A 21312-nucleotide genomic window follows, 5' to 3' on the forward strand; every position below is an offset into this window, starting at 1 on the left:
AAATTAACATTAATGTATAGCCTTTCATTTGTGATTCATTGGTTGGCCAAACATGAATAAATCACACCTCAATGGCGGCGTCATTGAGCTACAAATTAGCACTCTGAGCCCCTGTCAGTCCCAGCATGTCTTCTTCTAAAATGCCAATAGCACAAAACAAATATTAACACTTGTGGCCCAACAACTGCTGGTCTGCTTCAGCATTTAACATGGTGTTTACCCAGTGGAGATGGAGATGCAGGATTGTTTGTGTGTTGAGGGAATGCGCTCAGACGCGATAATCAGGCCGATCAGCTCTGTATGGGCGGCTGCTCAACTGCTGATCCACAGCACTTTTCATTTCACTATTTCAGCATTTTCTATTGTCGTGAGCAGATTCTGGTACAGAGGTGGAATAGTTTTTTATCTATGTTACTCAGGCAGATATAATTCAAATGACTGCAATGAATGATACGAGGCAGCATTTTGAAGGGAGGGAGCCAATTTCAAAACGTTCAATGGACAATACAAACTAGTAAATTACTTCTCCTATCCAACTATAATGGAGCGAGGCTCGTTCCATATGTCTGTCCTTTTGATTTTCTCAACACCCGTTCATCCGATCCACTTTTCACCAGGCAGATGATTTGTTGAGGACCCAAGGAAGAGTATAATAGAGTGTGAGCTCTTTAGAGCTACAGGATATATAGATACATATTAATAGTGTGTTATTTCAGGCTGTTCTTAACCAGCATTTGTAGCTAAACCTACAAAAATAGTGTTGATATCCCACTAAATCATATTCTTGGTTATCCACGTAGTCATGAACTAGGAGGTAAAAGACAGCAGAAGTCAGGAGAACCTGTCCGACCTCAACGACGAGCTTTTTTTCCGAAGCCTAAACACGTAGTTTTGTTGCCGAAACCTAACTAAGTAACTTTGGAAGTTTATTAGAAGCGGAGATTGACACGTGTTGCTGGACTGCTGGCATGTAACAATGTGCAACCCGACATTGCATCAAAGTGTGTAATAGACCCACTAGTCCATGCTTTGGCTGTACTGGGCTGGATGGCAGGAGTGCTCAAGACCCCAAGGAGCACGCCGTCGGGAGCGAAGATGTTTAGTAGCCAAGCAATCGGCCTGTTCCCAACTGGCACTGCACATGGAGCAAATGATTACAAATACACCTACTTGTACATTCCAATGTATTGTGCCTGTGGCGTTTTAAAGTTGAACCATTTCCCTGAAAGAAAATGTATTGGAAAAAGTTCATTTTGACCTCATGGTGGCGTGAGATGAAAGTCTGGGAAGTTATTACTAATCAGCCTACGTTCATGACCATCTGTCTGAATGTTGTTGAGACGTTTCACTTAAAACCACAAGTGTTATCCTGCTGGTGGCACTAAAGGACCATAAATATATGCATAAACTGTCATTGCAGTTTCATCCGATAGTTGTTGGGATGTTTCAGTTTGGACCAAAGTGTTGGACACAGCCGGTGTTACCATTCCTCAGCAATATTGAAATAATAAATCAACAAGTGCGGAGTGCAGAAAGACATTTTACATCTTGACATCTTCCTCAAATACAATTCGTACTTTTTTCAAGCTGTAATATGTTGAAATGTAAACAACCACCTCCAAAAGGCCACAGAAGGTCATTTAGCAGCATTTATAGAGACAGTATTTGGATGGATAGTACTTAGCTGCGTAATATATTACACATCTGACATTGAATTAGTTTACCCTTTGGATATATTCCAGATACTTATGAAGCAATTTTTCATACACACAGTACGGCACATTTTTGTAATTTCCTAATGAGAACAAATTGCTTTGCTTTATACCTACTCATTTATTAAGATGAAAAGAGTTAAGTTATTTACAATATTTATTTACATAAATGTATTTATTCAGTAAATATATTTGTATTTCTGTGAATGTAACAATGTAGGTCTACAATGGACAATAGTGTAAACTCATCCTCCTTGGTGTGTGTCCTGTGTTTGTTTGACCACACATCCCAACCTTACAGCGCACTTTGCACCATGTTGTCCACCATGTTCTCCTCCATGTTGTCCATCATGTTGTCCACCATGTTGTCCACCATGTTCTCCTCCATGTTGTCCACCATGTTGTCCACCATGTTGTCCACCATGTTCTCCTCCATGTTGTCCACCATGTTGTCCACCATGTTGTCCTCCATGTTGTCCACCATGTTCTCCTCCATGTTGTCCACCATGTTGTTCTCCATGTCGTCCTCTGTGTTGTCCACCATGTTTTTCACCTTGTTCTCTATGTTGTCCACCATGTTGTCCACCATGTTGTCCATCATGTTGTTCTCCATGTTGTCCACCATGTTCTCCTCCGTGTTGTCCACCATGTTGTTCTCCATGTCGTCCTCCGTGTTGTCCACCGTGTTTTCCACCTTGTTGTCCTCCTTGTTGTCCTCCATGGCGTCCACCATGTTGTCCATCATGTTCCCTCCACAGCGCTCTGGTAGAAGCAGCTTGGATTTTGCTCAGCACCTCCACACTTTGAAATCTGATCAAAGCAGCCAATCAGCTGGACTGAGACCTTGCTGTAGCATGGGATTTTTCACTATTCAACCTTTCCAAAATCAATCTGGATAAGACAAGACGGATTTGGACAGGTAGTCTTAAAAACTCATTCAATGGAAGAAAATCCTGCTGGCTGTCTTCTGACTTTCAAGGCTCAATACTACTTCAAGAATGTGGCCACAAAAGATGCATGTGCATTTTTGATGTAGAATTTGACAACATTTTCCTTTCAGCTCTTTCATTTTTCTTCGATAATATTTTCATTTGCTTACTACAGCACTGCAGCTGTATTCCAACATATTATACAACATAATCACATGCATCAGTAACTCTTTGTGTCCTTTGTGTTAATCCCGTAAAGCTGAGCTATGTGATGCAATCATGCAGGAGCGATAAGGGCCTCGGCCTCTAAGGTGTAGGTCTAAAGATAGAAGCAGGCTGAGTATACAATCCCGGGAAACTCATTAATGTTGGGGTGTGGAGAGGGCACTTGCTAGCCACGAACCACCTGTAGGGAGAGGGGATTTATTAAAAGATATCACAAAGGGAGTTGTGATTACAGGGAAACATACTTCTGATACTGTTCCTTTCAGCATTTTAAAATCAGCTGACATGAACCCTCAAGCTGAGAATGCATCAGATGGTTATGATAAGGTGCTGATTATTATTACCATAATGATCATTGCACCTAGTGTATATATAGCACAGCAAAGTCTTCTGCCGGGTGTGTGGAGGCTTGATGGTGCAGACGTGTGATCAACAGAATCACCTCTTCATCGGATCAACTAACACAAGGAAAACACTGCATTATTTATAAATGGTAAATTGATAGTTAATTCAACTTTAGTTCATGTGTTCACTGGTAACAAACACTGTTATTTACGTAGTTACGTCTAACCTAACAATGCAGTTTTGCTATCTAAACCTCATGTAAATTTAACCTAACGCTGTTGTGTTCATGGTCTTTTTTTTCTTCTGTGAGATCGTGTCTTCCCGGCAGCAATGATGTTTCCCACAAAACATAAATAAGAAAACAAATGAGCAGTATGTGAAGATAACGTTGACCTAAACCAGAGTATCCAACGAATTAAAGCAGAGAGCAGACAGCTCTCAGACCCAACCAGGACCCGCTGCTACCGTTGCTGCGTCTTGCTCCTAAAAACACACAACTAACTAGTATATAATGAGGTTAACGACAGTCTTGTACACTCAGCCGGCGGCACCTTTATAATTGAAGAACATATTGCATCAGTAGAGTTGGGAATCAGCTCTGAATGCAGCATTCTGCACAGTCTCACGGTGGTGCGTCCGTGGTGACGACATGTACTGTAAGCCTAATTAATCATTGATTTATTGGAAGGTAATTACAGCCCCCCGGCTCCCTTCTGACTGCACCGACGTCTGTTGAGGATACAGAAACATTGCTTTATATAGAGTACTTATGATGTGTACATATACGGCGATCATATTGCAGTTATTCATACAATAATGATAAACAAGAGTACATTATGTAATAGTATTCTGTATCGATCATCAAATGAATGCAGATGAATGCATTAATGTACCGATAAAGGGGATTATCAGAGTTTGAAATCAACGTTAAGATGGAATGTTTCTACTTTACGGTTGATTTTGACATTCATTTGATTCCCTCTGTTATACGACTCATTGTATCAATCCATAAATTCACTCCGCTGAAGTTCCATCACTTCCATCTGCCTCCAGCTCCACGCTGACGGCATCCTGGTAGAAACAAGTGCCTCATACAACAAATGGGGGAGGGACATTTAGTGTTTCGGACAGAGTTCAGTGCTGGTCACAAGGTTTGACTGCACCCCACGAGCCCTGCACCTCATCTCACCTCCCCTCGGTTTCTGTTGGAAAAGAGACCGGCAGCTGTGGCTTTGTGATGCTACAGAAACCCGCTCAAGCCTTTTTGGAAATGTTCCGCGGACGCAGGTCTGAATGTAGCACGTGCCATGTATCGCATCAGAAACACATTGTTGTTGTGTCGTCCCATGTCTAATACCCGGGAACTTGCTTGTCCGCCCCGCCCTCCACGCTCTTTCGTGTACGTGTAATGCGATTGGCCGCGGGAAAAATCTCGGTGTCGGCGAACTAAGCAGGCTTGATAATGAGCTTTGTGAGCTTGATGCGATGGAGACGGCAGAATTTTTTCGAGGTGCCAGCAAATGTGTTAATCATCAATGTGACAGCCGGAATCTATGGAGAGTAATGGCCTGCTGCTGCGACCACTGTCTCAAGTTGTCTTATGAATTCATCACAATCAAGCAAAGCTCTCTGCTGCACTGTACTGCTGCGTCAAAGCTTTACACTAACTCTGCTTTTTTTCTTTTCTTTTAAAGTTCAGCAGCTTTCCGTGCTGAATATAAAGAGCACCAGATTGTCCTTTTGATTGTAGTGTGTAAATAAGCAAACACCACTATTATTCATCAGCTGCAAAAGCACTCAGGAGGTTAATGGTGAAACAGAACGCGCTGAATGAACCACATGCTTTGCCAATTAAACATGTCACAGTAGGTCCCAGCACTACCTCCAGGCCGACCTCACTTCACAAGCTGCATTGTGTTCTATTTGTGTCCTTTGCTGGTCTGTAAAGCACTCAGTGATAAACATGAGTGGTGCTGATTGGTGAATTCACCAGCAAGGACCATGCAACAACAGTTGTAAAGGTTTAATGAAATAGGAGGCGTACTAGAGGATGGACGGGAGGAAGCAGCGGGGGCGAGGAAGCTGTGTCATCAGGCCTGGAAGGAAAGGAAGAGTCTTCACTCCTTTCCCATAGGGAAGGAAGGGATGAATGAAGGCTGAAGGAAGGGATGAATGGAGGCTGAAGGAAGGGATGAATGAAGGCCGGGAAGGAAAGGACAGTCTTCACTCCTTTCCTGTAGGGTATGAAGGAATGATTGGAGGCTGAAGGAAGGGAAGAATGAAGGCCTGGACGGAAGGGACTCGGCTGAGAACTGGCATCAATGTGCGTCGTGGGTGATTCGATCACCAGTGGACAGATCTAGGATGTGAATGCATATGAATATATGAATAGATTAGAATATAATCGTAGCAGTTTGAGAAGTATAGTAAATTCAGCTAAATTTCCCACAAAACTTGTCACAGCTTGAACATTGAGTAACGGGCAAAGTAATGGACAAAATAACGTTCCATCCTAAAAGTAGCCTTTGAGCGCCACAGAGAATTACAGTTTGTTTTTTCTTTTACGGCAATTTGAAGTATTGAGTTTTGCATTTTGTTAAAAGACATCTACAGGCCACCAAAATATCACAATTAATTTTAATTAAGAAAAAATAGACTGAGAAAAGGTTGAAAGTCGTAAGACAAAACATGGACACCTCCCAGACCGGACAGCGCAATGGTAGCGACCTGTCAATCACGAGAATACCCTACTTTTTGGTCTATTCGATTCCAAATGAGACCATGATTTAGGTCAGGTTATGAAGATGTATTCATACAGACAACAAACAATATACTTGTCACAGCACTCAACAAACAAACGGATAAATAAACATCACATAAATCCATATCAGACATGATACAAATTGGACCCCTGCTGGAACAAAAGACCTTCTGGGTCGTTTAGTAGAGCACTGAGGCACCCCGAGAGTCGCTCACTGAAGGAGTCCGTTAAAAATACAGTGTGGCGGATTCAAAACACACAACTGTTTTTACCTCAGCCCTCGTCCCCTGCTGGCCATTAGTGATACTGCAGGTTCAAGGGACTTCAGCATCGGCTTCACATTTCAGACGTCTTTATTACTGCAGTTCAAACGGTATTACTGGCACTACAAGATGTAGAGTACGGAACATATTTCCAAATAAGGTGCAGAAAAAGTGCAACTTTTATTTCTGAAAGCGTTTTGAATGAATACTCTTGCCTCTTTGATATCACAGCAGGGAGTTTCTGTGTTTATGGTCTTCCGTTTAAAAAAGGGCTGCTCTACTGGCCGCACTTATTGAACTTGTACTAAATGTCACCGCATCCCTCCAAAGTCGGTACAGACTACCATCTAAAACACGTGTTCATGCACCCTCGAGGATGTTTGATTGCTTCCCTCCTGTCCACCGGCTCAACCTTCCAACGCCGCCACGCTTTGTGTTTCCATCTCAGATTCTCAGCATTTGTTTGGACCGCGAGCCAGCGTCAGATGTGGGTGAAAACAACAAATTAGGCGTCAGCCGGTGATATTTGAATTGAAATGCGGCAAGCATCACCCGTGTGCTAAGAATTATTTACAAGTGTAACCCCAGCGCGCCGAAAGCACGGACACACGGCCCGGTGCAACGTGCCGCTGCCTGTTCCGCTCTGCGTCACGTCACCCGGCACGCTCGCCACTGAAGCCTTATCGAGAAGTCCTCAGAGCCGTCACCTCTCTGCTGAGTGATGTTGATGTCTTTTTTCTTTTGTATTTGAAGGGGGCATAGGAAGAGCAGTCAAGTAACAATAAAACATATTATTGTTCCCTTTTGTGTGAAGTGAAGAGGAAGGAAATCTAAATTAGGAGTGAAGGCCGGGTGGCTGGTGGATCATCCAGGGCAGAGTCTGTTCAGGAACAATGATTGAATGGATTCTAAAAAGAGTCATTTCATCGCTCACACAGGGGACAGGTGGAAGATATGCGATGCTTGTGTATGCGTGTGGCCTTGCAGGAAAGACATTTTCCACAGGACATTGGATAAACCCCGATGTGAAGTGATTTACTCCAATGTCGGTGATTTTCACCCGAGCGATTGCTGTTATATTATTTTCATTGTGTTGCTTTTGTCTGAGTTGGGTGGGTCTTTGTGTAGCTTTATGCTGCTCGCAGACGTTATTGAGAGTGGGCGTGTCTTATTGAAGGTGGGCATGTCTTCCCGCTCCGATCATTGTTTCTTTCTTCAGGTACGTGTTCGGGTGATTTTCATTCGACGTTAGTGATAGTGCGACTATTTTTTCCGGACCGGTTTGAACATTAAGGGCAGACCTTTCCTTCAGAGAACAAGACCCACATATCCCAGGAACAAGTTTATAGCTCTATTAATTATATTTTGAATCATCATTGACGAATCCCCAATGTTTCACTGGATTTTGAGTCTTTTTTCAGGGTCTCCCTGTGATTTTGTTTTATGATAAGTTCTATAGAGTAAAATAAAAGAAGAGTACTTCAATGTACCTTTTATTGTTGGATTTGAATATATTTCGATGAGAAGTATATTTTATCAGGTACATTATATCGGGTGAAATTCACCCGACATTAGTGATACAATTTTTAACGTTAGTTCAGCAAATCAAAAGGAAGTTCCTAACCTGTTCTTTCCAGCTCCACTTTTATTTTCTGACGCCTTCTCGTAAATACATACTGGAGAATGATCCATTTGAAATGTTTAAATACCGGGAGAGGTCACACTGGAGGCTCTGTTGCTTCAACTATGAATTATTCAATGAACTGGCTTGAGGCACAATTTGGACTCCTCAGAGGTTCCAGTATGTTTTATTGGTATTGGAAGTCTTTTATGAGAAAGAAATAAACAAATGAGGTTGGAGTTCCAGCGGTCGTACTCTGTATACTTATTACGCTTGTTCACTGTCTCACGATATCAATCAATCAATCTGATCTACTACTCAAACTGAGTGTGACATCAAAATCAAATTCAGGTCGTGCACACACATTGACTTGTGGACGCCTTGTGAATGTGACTACTATGCAGACGTATTATACAATAACACAAATTAACACCAGGACACTTTATCATATTCAGTTTAGATACAAATGAAATAGTTTTGATTAACAGGCTACGCGTGTACATTTTACAACAACTGGCTTTTAAAAGAAGACGTAATGATGTTGATGATGATGATGATGATGATGATGATGATGATGATGATGATGATGATGATGATGGAGCATGAATGCATCCTGTCGAGACGTCTCATGAGGCGTCTTCCTCATTAGACATTCTCCTGAAGGAAAACACAGCAACCTGACGTTTGCTTGATGGGAATATTAAAAAGTCCTCAGACCACACGGGCGTTCGTGTGCTCGTTTGTGAACGGACAAACACACATCTGCTCTGGACTAACACCTTTAGTGGTGGTCCTGGGATCATCGGGCGGTTCGGGTCTTTCGACATCATAATACAGCTTCCTCCAGGTGACCCGGCTCGTGTCCAGATGGTGAGCAACCCTGACTCCTCTCCTCTGTCTTGTGGCTCTCTCGTCAGTAGTGCTGTGGATGACTCTCCTCTTCCTCTCTCCCTCGATGCCCAGACTCTGGCCAGAGCAAGGACAATAGAATATATTCTCTTTATTTACATTGTGCTCCTTCTCGCAGAGCCATCTCTCATGCGTAATGCAAGCGCGCGGTGAAACTGGCAATGCTGTCGCAGTAACAAGAGGAAATGCAGCTCTGCCTCAGCCTCGATGTCATCTTACACTTTACAATGTTTCAGAGCACTTCAGTTTTCACACCACTGAGAAAGTATACAAACTGTCAGATGTTTGAAAATATATAACATAGTGAAATGGATCTGACAGAACAAATGTCATTTAAAATAAACGTTGTGTAGTACACAAGAAAAAAGTGTCAATATGATCACATAGTTTTTTCAAATGTCTTTGATTCATTGGACAAATATGAGCAATATGTGATATACACCATGGTAGGGATTATTGTATGGTGAAATGTCATTTTTTTGGTTGCAGATTCAAAGAGCACAGGTCCACTATAATGAGCTCCATCACTGTGTGAAACGCAACACTCTCACTCTGAGCTTTTATGTCATTTCAACAGCTGAGTACAGTCGAGCATTGTTCCCTCTTCACCCTCACTTCGTCTTGAATCAAAATCTCTGCTATGTTATTGTTATAACTGTCCAATTAAATACAGAGAGCCTCACAAGTACAAAGCGGCAAACTGCAAAAAAATGAGTAAAAATAACACAAAGCTGGTTGAGGAAAAGCTGGTAAAAAAAAAAAAAAAAAACATCAGAAAAGCACGATCAGAAAATGCTCTAAGAATGTTTTTTTTTATTACTTTGAGAGAATATCTATTCTGGTAACTAATCCACGTTATTAGTCCTCATCCAAAGTATTTCCACTCATTAAAGGGGGAGAAACAAAGGGAAAGGAATATTGAAAATGTGTTTCTTGTGTTTCAGATCTTTCAGCACTCTTTCCTGGCCTCGTACCTGATCTACAACCTGTATACAAGGTGAGCAAACAGAGAATCACAGTCCATCAACACAGCACCTGCATCATAATATCACTTTCTTTTTAGTTCACGGTCATAAATCAATGACATACAAAGGTACGTGTCTTTGTATTATCTTTTATTTGATCTCACATAACGAGAAAGTCTTCTCACAAGATCAATAACAAGTCGACAAAAATGAATCCCTCAGATGAGTTGGTGTAACATTCCGTTGGTGTTTTTAATGACTTAAGACGGCGCGCAGCGTTGGCTTCAACATTGATGGAACTATTGCAAACTGTAAAGTGAGCCGTGTTTGTGTCTGAGATCTAAGGGCGCCTGTGGCTCGGTGCCGGTCCGCTGTGTCACGCGTTGTGTTTCGTCCTTTCATCAGAGAGGTGCGGGAGCTGAATCCTCCGGAGGTGTCCGATTCAGTCCTCCAGTTTGCCTCCTGGGGCGTTCAGGGACAGCAGCTGGTGAGTTCACAGGGCCGGGCAGCGGCAAGTCCGTCTGAAAACAATGACTCTTCTTCTTCTTCTTCTTCTTCGTCATTTCATCCCGGAGCAAAGATAGTTCAAAGGAATTAGATATTTTAAATTGGAACATTTTCCTGTGATGACCCAGGCAGGCCCGTAAACAACAACACAATGACCTCAATACAGCTCAACACCCTCTGAGCTCTGATTCTTGTCCAACAAGGAAGCCCAAAGTCTGAAACAGATGCCAGCACAGTACTGACCCACAATCCTCCTTGTCTCAACAAGTATAATGAGTGTAATATTCACTCAGTGATGGAATCCTCCTCTGGATATCAGTAAGCCTGCATAATGGAGTACAGCCTAAATGGAAATGCACAGATTATCCAGGAAAATGCTCAACTAATATGAAATGTGAACTAATAGCTGAAACGTTTCTGTGCATTCGTTGATTGGATGATCTTTTCGGGATATTGAGCCCCATTATTAAAACTTGGGTCTTTAGTCTCGGCACAACTGAAGCGATTCGCTGATTCAGCAATTAGTCGATGAACGGAAAAGTAATCAGCAACCGTTTTCATTGTGTGATAATTATTTAAGTCCTTTTTCAAGCACACATCGAAATATTATATATTTTTACATGACTGTGTATTTTATATCTTTGTGCTTTGGACTGTTTGTTGGACAAACAAGCAACTATTTGAATATGTAAGTGTAATGTTGACACATTTAATGTTAATACTGTGAGACATATCACTCATTGCATTCATAGAAACCTACCTGCTTGGAGGAAAAGGCTCATTAAAAGTCTATTTTTGCACTTGAGAGGAAACACAAACGCCCACAAAACCAAACAGCGACCGGCTAATGGAGCTGTTGCTGGCCGGCGTCGTGTTGGGACGCCTCCACCCTGCAGCATTATGCTCAGAGTAATCACTCCATTATGTCCTCCAGCGCAGACGGGGAAAGTATTTAACCGATTGATAGCGTATTCATCTGGTTTCCTCAGCGTCTCTCCCTGCCCTCGGTTGGAACCTAAAACTCTGCAGCAGTGCGTCACACCGCTCAACACAATGTTTCATTACTCAGCAGCATATTCGTCCGTGTCATCACAGGAGATGAGATGCTCAGAGAATGTGTTTTCATCAATAAGAGGGTTCTCTGTGTGGGATCAGGCCACCGGGTTGTCTCTTTGTTCAGCAGAGATGTTCCGTCTCCTCAGTCCTTGTGTGCTGTGCTGTTAACTTCAAGAATAAAATGCATTAACGGTGGCAGAGCCCTCTGTGTACGAATATAAGGCGTAGGTTTTGTACTGTGTGCTGTGTGTGTACATGGATACGTTTCATACACTATAATGTTTTCTATCACAGTGTGTTCCAAAGTCAATATATAGTAATATATACATATTGTCTACTTTTTCCACAGATATATGTATTTGAAAACAACATTTACTACCAAACGGACGTTCAGAGCAGCTCGTGGAGGCTCACGTCTTCTGGACAGGAGGGCGTCGTGTTCAACGGCATCACAGACTGGCTCTATGAGGGTAAGCTGGAGGGCAGCTGTTAAACTGTAGGTCTCAATTTAAAATACATACTCCATCCATCCATCCATCCATTTTCAACCGCTCATCCGTGGTGAGGTCGCGGTGGCAGCAAGCCCAGCAGACCGACCCGGGCTTCCCTCTCACCCGCAACATTTTCAGGCTCATTCTAGGGGACCCCGAGACGTTCGCAGGCCAGCCGGGAGATATAATCTCTTAAGTGTCCCGTGGTCTTCCCTGGGGCCTCTTTCCAGTTGGACGTGCCTGGAAAACCTCTAATGGGAGGCGTCCAGGAGGCGTCCGAATTAGATACCTGAACCACCTCAGCTGACTCCTTTCGATACGAAGGAGTAGCAGCTCAACTCCAAGCTCCCTCCTGATGTCAAAGCTCCTTACCCTATCTCTAAGGCTGAGCCCTACAGAGAAAACTCATGTCCTTACTCTATCTCTAAGGCTGAGCCCGGCCACTCTACGAAGGAAGCTCATTTCGGCCGCTTGTATCCGCGACCTCGTTCTTTCGGTCACGACCCAGAGTTTGTGACCATAGCTGAGGGTTGGAACGTAGACCGAGCAGTAAATGGAGAGCTTCACCTTCCGACTCAGCTCTCTCCAATCCAAGACGGACAGGTACAGCGCCTGTTTTACTGCTGCAGACACACCGATCCGCCTGTCCATCTCCTGCTCCACCTAACCCTTGCTCGTGAACAAGACCCCGAGATACTTGAACTCTTTCGCTTGGTGCAGGCATTTTGTCCCCACCTGGAGGGAGCAATCCACTAGTTTCCGGCAGAGCACCATGGCCTCAGATTTGGAGGCGCTAACTCTCATCCCTGCCGCTTCACACTCGGCTGCAAACCGCCCCAGTGAATGCTGGAGGTCACAGTCCGAGGAGGCAAACAGGACCGCATCATCTGCAAACAGCAGAGAAGTGATCACAGAGGCCCCCGAACCGGATTTACATAAAATACATACTCATCTGTGTTTGTTATCTATGCACAGACAATTGACAAACGTGTAGCACAACCATATTTACTTTACACGGCTCTGTGGAGCCTGTGTTCTGAGTTAAGGCAGACACGAACATTGTTAATACTGCTGTGAATCCTCATAGGGGAAGGTTTGTTGGATGGATGGATGGATGGGGTGTGACTTGGATACAGGAGGCCACTGTTCACACCCTGTTTCCTATAAACAATCTATTCATCGTGATAAATCTTAACTCTGTTGTTTCATTGCACGGACCTCTTAAACTTAGTGGCGGCAGTAAAGAAACAGTGAAAGTAATAATTTTGCAGCGGCCATGTTTGTGTGGTCACACTACGGTCTCCTAAAAATGACTTTCACATGCAACACAACTACAGATCCATTATCTTTCGAGGGAAAAGTATTACAAATCCTTTGCATTAAAGTCTGAGGTTGAGGAGGACGAAGACTCAGGAGACCGGCATTAATGTCCTATGTGAAACCAAAAGTAGCTTTCTGATTTTAACACATGACAAAGACAATATACTTTTGTTGTCTAAACCTTATCGATAACTCAGAATTCCCTTTTGAAATGGCAAAAGTGCCACAAGCTGATCAAATCCTATAACTCTGATTTACACTAATGCAGGCATGTTGCTACAACAGGCCTTTGTTTCAGAAACAGATGTATGTAGAAATGCTATAAAAACATATTCATTGTCTGCAGTGACGTTCAATGCCAACATTTTCTTCTGGCTGAGTCACAGAGTTGTTTGTGTTCTGTACTGGTATAAACAGAGGATTACACCTCAGGCATCTCTTTTGTGATTCTTGTTTGTTTGGAATGTGTGCTTGTGTAAAAACTCTGTAATGAGATAACTTCTTGACTAATGTGTAACCTGAGAATATAAAGAAGAGCACAGACTAACTTTTGCTTTAATTAGCAGGAATACTGAGCCCCTCTCTCCCGGCTCAGATGGTCTAAACTGTCTTCTCCTGGTGTTCCAGAGGAGGTGTTGCACACGCAAGTGGCCCACTGGTGGTCGCCTGACAGCTCCAGACTGGCCTACCTCACCATCAACGATTCCCTGGTTCCCAACATGCTCCTGCCCCAGCTCACAGGCTCCCTCTACCCCAGAGGAAAGGAGTATCCGTATCCAAAGGTAACACTTAGAGCTAATGTACCTCCAGCATCTAAATGACCTCTCAATTCAAGTGGGTTATAACATGGCTGCTTTGACTATGGCTCAGTGGTGAGCAGGGTCGTCCTTCAATCTGCCCGCCCATGCCGATGTGTCCTTGGGCAAGACATCCACATTGCTCCCATAGCTGTGCATACGACGTGTGAATGTGTGTGTGTGAATGTTACTTACTCCTGATGGGCAGGTGGAACCTTAGCAGTAGTGTGAAAGGGCTTTGAGTGGTCGGAAGACTAGAAAAAAGACGAGTACAGGTCTTTTTACTTTGGGTATTGACTTGATGTCAGCACTGGATTGATGCAGATTATTATATTTAGCAGCTCCCTGTAGAGTAGAGCAGCACGAGGACATCCTTTAGCGCACTGAATACCTTTAGTGGCCCACTGAATATTTTTAAATTAGAATATGGCATGAGCATATTTCTAGTAAATCACACTCTATGCACATAACATTTCCTAGTTTAAAAACTAGATTTTAACTTTATTGATCTAAATCATCTAACATATTAGCACAGAAACCAATTTTTTTTAATTTTTTTTTTACCATTTTAGCTTTTTTCTGTTGATCTCAACAGCACATTTACATCAGACATTTACATTTGCATCGTAATCTTTGAGTAGACGCCGGGGCAACGAACAGAAAACCAGTTTTGGGCAATTTTCAGGCTTCAGGTTTCTACTTTACTTATGCACACATTTACATATGCCATCATCAGATTTTACATGAGCCATGCACTGTATTAAAGTTCTAAATTATTTGAATACTTTAAGTTAAATTGAGAGCAGCAGATACAACACTGCTGTTGTATGTTGGCACATTGTTAGTACTTTAGTGTTGCATTGCTATTTTGATAGAACATGTATTTTCTGTGGCAGGTAGAGTTTTCTGCACGCGAAATACTGATCTTCTCACAGAGTACTGTGTGGGAAACTACACAGTCTCTAATATGTTCTGCCTATTGCCTCAAATCCAAGTGTTTGACCACCCATGCGTCACACTGCAGAGCAGGTCCTTACAAGCTGAATCCACAACCTGCAAGTCCACTGTATCAAACCAGCTCTATGAAAACACAGCTGCATGCTCGCCACTTTATAAACCCATAAAAGTTAGTAAATCCTTTTCTTGTTTAATTCATTTAACAGTGGCTTGGCTTGCTTTGAAGAGAGATGTCTGCAGGGATCTTTGGCAATGGGAGGTATAGGTATGAGATATGGGAACACACCTTCCTTTGATGCGCACGTTCAGCACTTCAAATGCCTCTCAGACGAGAGATGGGTGCTGGAAAAACGATTTGAATGGGCGTCATGCGGGGAGGGGCAGCCTCATTTGTCGCTTCAGGCCCCATCCATGGGGGGAGGGGCTTAAGATAGGAAGACATCTAATTAAGGAACCACCACACGAGATGTTCACCCCCTGAACGCAGTGGGACAATTGTTCATGCTTACACACACACACACACACACACACACACACACACAGACACACACATACACACACACACACCCACGGTGTGTCATTTGCTTGAATCCTTAGGTATGGTCAGTGTTATGGCATCATGGGATTAAATGAAGCAGAGATTTAATTGCCTTCTTCTTCCTTTCATCTGTGAGAACATTGATGCTGTTTAGCAGTCATACGTCTGCTTCAGTCACTTGGGAGGGAATCTGTGTGGGCATCTAACCGTGTGCCAATACACAGTAAAAGTACCTGAGGGAGTATTCCTCATGAGTATCATGTGTCATAACATCAAGACCTCATTACTGTCGCCTGTTCTTTGGGTTCAGCGCTAAAGAGAAAATCTAAGCTTGTGAACCAAGATGGTGAACAGGGCTTCTTCAACAGCGGCATGTTAGCATTTTCATCATGTTGCCGTTAGCATTTAGCTAAAAGCTCTGCTTTGTTAACCTTTTGGAAAGACAGCCCACCAAAAACCAATCAAAGCAAGTCAAATCCATCCAGCCCAACTATTAGTACCTCAGAGCGGCCAACTTTTCAAAAACCTTGGGGTCCCCCAGTTGTGGACACAGTTGCAGACACAGTCCCGCGACTGTCTGTTTAGGGTAAACAGGAAGTCTATGCAGCGAATAGGTTTACAGATGCGCTCCTTAGCGCCATCTATCGTCGGGGAGTTTGAAAAGGAACGAACGCGCCCCTGACTTTTTTTTTGGCGTGAGATATTGGTTGTGTGGCGTGTGAGCGTGTGAAAACATGAAAAAGCGTGTGTCACACGGCGAAATCGTGAGAGTTGGTGGCTCTGGTACCTTGAAGGTCTTAAAACGGCAAGAGAGGTTTTTTAAAACGCCTTCCACGTTTCTGAGTTCTGTGAGCCTCCTGTTTTTCTGAAAAACCTTTGAATGACTCCAACACTTTGTTTTTCTGTATTTATTATTGGAGCTCCGGGTTCTTTAGGGCCTGTTCTATCCAACTAGGGGTGTTTTTAGTATGTGGAACCTTGGTAAGGATCTGATGCACACATTTTGAACATGTTGGAAAATGCTCGAAAAGCATTTTTGGCCAATCTTGCTTAGATCAAGCTGGATATTTATAGTTATGATCAAAATATGCTATAAAAGTAATTTATTTGAAAATCTAAATATTATTCACACAAAACAATCTGAAAAAAATAACAACTATTAGAACTCATTTGGGGTTCATACGACTACTTAAACTACTTGAACACCATATAGGGATAAATAGGATCATAGAACCCAGATTAAATCATAGAAAACACCAAAAAAGGTTCCAGAAAACAAAAGTTATTGTGATTCATTCTCACAAGGCCATGAATAGCTATCCATCAAACCTTTGATGTCAGCTGACCACCAACCAAACAACTGACCTAGCAATACATATATATATATATATATATATATATATATATATATATATATATATATATATATATATATATACACACACACACAGTTTTCCACTCATTACAGGAAATGACTCTATGATTGGAATTAGGCAAAAATGTATAAAAACTGCTTCTGCTCCATGATTAGGTCTGCTACGTAGTAATGTGACGTTAAGTCACTTAAAACAATTTAAAGTTCTGCTTTTCCCATGTCTCACAAACAGCAGTTTCCTGTGAGAAAGTCCTGTGTTTCAACCCAACCGTCCATCCGGACTTCCTCCCTCTGCAGACTCCATGGCTCTTTATATTCCTTCTTTACTCACATAGCTACAGCCATGTGGAGCGTTGTAGTTTGATCTTTAGGGCCCTCGACCAAGCAGCAGCATGTTTGACGGGTTTGGAGTTAGAATATGCAGAAAAAGGTCTTCCATCAATTACACCTGTGTTTATCGTGAAATGCCATGTCAAAATGACTGCTGAGAAAAAGGCCTCTAGCCAACACTGGAGCAACGACACAAGTGTGGAAAAGAAATGAATTGAGTGAAAAAACAATAATGTTTTTCTTTTTTTTCTTCTTTGCATGAACGCAAATTAAGCAAACTGTTTTACTCAAGTATTCCTGTTATTTGAACATGAACATTCATTTCATTTTTACTTCTTATTTACAATTGTACAGTTAAATTAAATTAAAGGCTACAGTGCAGTTATTGTAAATATAATATTATATTTGAACAGTAAAAGATTAAACATTAACATAAAAAATACAAACTTAAAATGAAAGTAAAATAGTGTGTACTCTAGTGTGTACTACTTATACATGAGTCATTGAATTACTCTTTTTGAATTCTCCAGAAAGGGCGTTCTTAGGCGTCTGTATTATGTCAAACAACAGTATCGCTCAGAGATAAGCACAATATCTGATTTGTTTAATAGATATCTAATCAAATATATCAATGAAACTCTGAACCACAAAGTTGTTTATTTATTTCAGCAGATCGAGCCGAGATTGATCCATGAAACTAATTGTTTTAATTGTAAAATATTGAACTAATTCAACATGCTTTCGATTTCTGTTGGTGGCTGATGGGAAGGCATTATTGTCGGGTTGTTTATTGAGTAAGAGTTTGGATATTTAATGCTCACAGTGCAGCTTGTAAATTAAGTAAGAGTGTAATGAAATCACTCTAATTCAATATGTTCTGTCAAATGATGAATAACCAATTGCTGAACAGGGAAATCATGCTAAAATCTGGAAACACAGTGTGTGTAGGGTAATACTGGTAATAATGTGGTGGGAAAGCATACTTACTGACTCATAGCATGGTCTCAGATGTGTTTGATCCATCAGATTGCTTACCTGTCATGTCATGTGGGGCTAATGGCACCATTAGAACAGGATGTAACTATTCCAAGAAGCCATTGTGCCTCCAAAAGAGCAGTAAGTGAAGGGTTGGAGCAGACAGGAATAATAAAGAGTACAGATAAGCGGAACGTGGATTACATACTGTCATTCTAGATTTCCCTTGTCATGTCGACTAATGAGCTGCATTTCTGAGCGAGGTTTAAGCTGAGGAATGCCCCAGGGCCTGTGCAGCATGCAGCAACACAGTTTGTTTGCCACTTCTTTCATATTCTCATCATATTTCTCTAAGTCCTACTGCCACTGTTCAGGATGCTAGCATGTAAAAATAGAAAAGCAGGTCGTAGGAGTGCACGCAGTGCGCATCGCGGATATTGACTCAGATTAGATTAGGCACTTGGACGTAATGGCACATTTGTCCTGTTTTCCCTCCAGATGGGACAAATCAATCCCACTGTCAGGCTCTATGTCGTCACTCTGGACGGCAGCTCCCTCACGACTGAGCTGAGACCACCCGAGAGTTTTGAAAAGAGGTGTGACTTCAACACATTTTTAAATAAAAAAATGGTGTGTTTGATTATTTGCTCTCTGCTAACCCTTACCATTTGTATGTTTTCCTTAGTGAGTACTACATCACCATGGTGAAATGGGTGACACAGGACAGGCTGAGTGTGCGATGGGTGAATCGAGCTCAAAACATGTCAATACTTTCTCTGTGCAATGTCAAGACCAGCGACTGCATCAAGGTGGGAACATTATTGGTTAGAATTCCTTAGTCTTCTTCAATTATTTATAGAAACGTTATGTACTGACTGTTCATTTTCCCAACTCAGAAACATGTGATGACATCAGAGAAGTGGCTCCATCGTCAGGTGAGTGCGCCAGTAGATCTTTATTTATAAGCTTCTTAATACCAGAGAGTGTGTGTCAGACGTTGAAGTAGTCAATGTGATTTTTGGATGTCGTCATCAAGTTTTTTTTAGGAACCAGAAGTCACATGAGAGGGTGGAGCTAAGTGCAACCCAACGCTGAATAAGACATTCATAGGCAATTACAGTTGTCATCAACCTGTCAATCACAGTAAACCCTAAAGCATCCCCTACTTTATGGTCTGTTTGACTCTAAATAGACCATAATGTATTAATTAAGCATCATTCTGTGTTGAAGAAGACTTGTCACTATAGATTGAGACATAAATTTAAGTTTACAATGTTTACTGAGGGAATAAATCAAGAGAGAAGTAGTCATATATATAGACTTCCATACAACCAGAGGAGTCGCCCCCTGGCGGCCATTAGAAAGATTGCAACTTTAGGGAACTTCCACGTTAGCATTCCGCATTGGACCAGGAGTTTATTGCCTGATCCATACAATGTTTAAGGAACAATGTGAACTTTCATATGATAGCTAGTAAAATATATTAGTCAAATCTCAAATAATAGCCACGTTGACAGTGACAGGAAATGTATTAATGTAGGGCAGATAACACATAACCTTATCAGTTTTCTTCTTGCTCTTGTGCCTGGTGTTCCAGGGCTATGACCTAGACCTAACTATTCATTACAGCGCCTGTATGTTTGCTGTCTGTCTGCTTTCCCAGAACGAAGAGCCAGTGTTTTCCAAGGACTGCACGACGTTCTTCATCACTATGCCCTTGAGACACGGTGGTCGCGGGACATTCAACCATATTACCATGATCTCTAACCAAGTAAAACGATTACATTTCAATAAAATGAACACATTGAGTTATGGGAATTTACTGCGTAAAAGAAATTTCTTGTTTCAATGTATTTTTGTAGTCCTCTTATCTGTTCTCAGGCCATTCCAATGATTCACACTGCTCACGTGATTCCATTTGGAAGTCTCATCATTTTAAACTATATTCTTACTACATTTCCTGAAACACCAGAGAATTAAGAATGCATTCACTTGAATAATTTAAGGAGAGTACAGTATATGCACTGGGGGCACTGGGTTCTGTGCCAGATGAATTCAGTTTCTGGAGATAATAAGTTGAGCAAAAGTTTTGGATTAAAAGTTTTCTTACATGACACAGTTCAGCAACAAGGCAATTTCAAATTACATGAAAAACATTAACCAAAGTGCAAACTAAAGCCATTATGAATACAAATAATAGACTGGTCTGAATTAAAAAAAATTAAAGTAAAGTATAGCAGTATAAAAAAGTATTTAATAAAAGGTAGCCGCAAGCCGAACAGTCTACAGCATTGATTTAAAAGAAGTAAGAGGTAGCTTTCTGGGAGTTTGTTCCAGATATATGGAGCATAGGAACAGAACTCTGCTTCTCCAGTTTTAGCTTTGACTCTGGGGACAGACCTGTGACGGCTGGATGGTTCATAATATAGCAGAAAATCTGAACTGAACTATTAAAATCTTTGACAGACAGGGAGCCGGTGTAAAGACCTCAGAGCTGGACTCATGTGATCCACTTTCTCATCCTCAGTGAGGACTCAGAATCAGCTGCAGCTCTCCAATAATGCTTTCATGGAGATCTGTGAAAACATTGTTGGAGAAGGTTTTTCCAAATCTTCCTGAGACCAATTAAGGTGATACAAGGTCGACTGCATAATTGATTTCTGGCTTGGTCTCTAGTTACTTACATTGTCTTGGTTTAATTGAAGAAAGTTGTGGTACAATTGTTGATCTGTTCAGTGCAATACTCCCTACAGGTGCATCCCTTTAACACTGTGCATGTTATGAGAGGTCATGTTGACAAGCTTGGTCTGCTCTTTCTTGTGCTTCTCAGTCTGAGGGTCAAGAGGTCAACCTCCGCCACCTGACCTCAGGGAGCTGGGAGGTCACCCGAATACTGGCCTATGATGAGAGCACAAACTCACTGTAAGCATGAGTTATTGACCCCATGTAATATTAACTCCATACAATATAATGTGGCGCAATACAATATGAAGTCTGCAATAACAGGTGATGTGTTTTTCAGGTATTTCCTAAGCACAGAGGAAGGCTCAACCCAACGGCAGTTCTACAGGTACCACGTCCATTTGTCTTGATTACAGAAGTGGAGAGAGCACGGTCTTTCATTGAAGTTACAGTGAGGACCTTTGAACTGGTTACGAAACAGTCTCAATGTAATACTGATGCCTCTATATGAGCTTGAAAGTGAACAAGACCTTCAGCAAAATGATTGGCTAGTT

General features: G+C 41.9%; 1 protein-coding gene across 2 annotated transcripts in view; it reads left to right on the forward strand.

Moving 5' to 3' along the window:
- Positions 1–21312, forward strand: part of LOC137783346 (inactive dipeptidyl peptidase 10-like) — a 104317-nt gene that overhangs the window by 69442 nt on the left and 13563 nt on the right. For both annotated transcript variants that reach the window (XR_011077323.1, XM_068573217.1), the window contains exons 6-15: positions 9710–9762; positions 10136–10217; positions 11643–11763; positions 13732–13886; positions 18575–18672; positions 18762–18885; positions 18973–19011; positions 19740–19847; positions 20907–20998; positions 21099–21146. Coding sequence is in view for 1 of the 2 variants with exons in the window: in XM_068573217.1 (XP_068429318.1) it covers positions 9710–9762; positions 10136–10217; positions 11643–11763; positions 13732–13886; positions 18575–18672; positions 18762–18885; positions 18973–19011; positions 19740–19847; positions 20907–20998; positions 21099–21146 (920 nt within the window). In the remaining variant the exon portion in view is untranslated. The remainder of the gene's footprint in view (positions 1–9709; positions 9763–10135; positions 10218–11642; positions 11764–13731; positions 13887–18574; positions 18673–18761; positions 18886–18972; positions 19012–19739; positions 19848–20906; positions 20999–21098; positions 21147–21312) is intronic.

The sequence above is a fragment of the Clinocottus analis genome, unplaced genomic scaffold (genome assembly GCF_023055335.1).
Source record: "Clinocottus analis isolate CAN_PGR_092001 unplaced genomic scaffold, fCliAna1.0.p SCAF_12, whole genome shotgun sequence".
Classification (NCBI taxonomy): Eukaryota; Metazoa; Chordata; class Actinopteri; order Perciformes; family Cottidae; genus Clinocottus; species Clinocottus analis.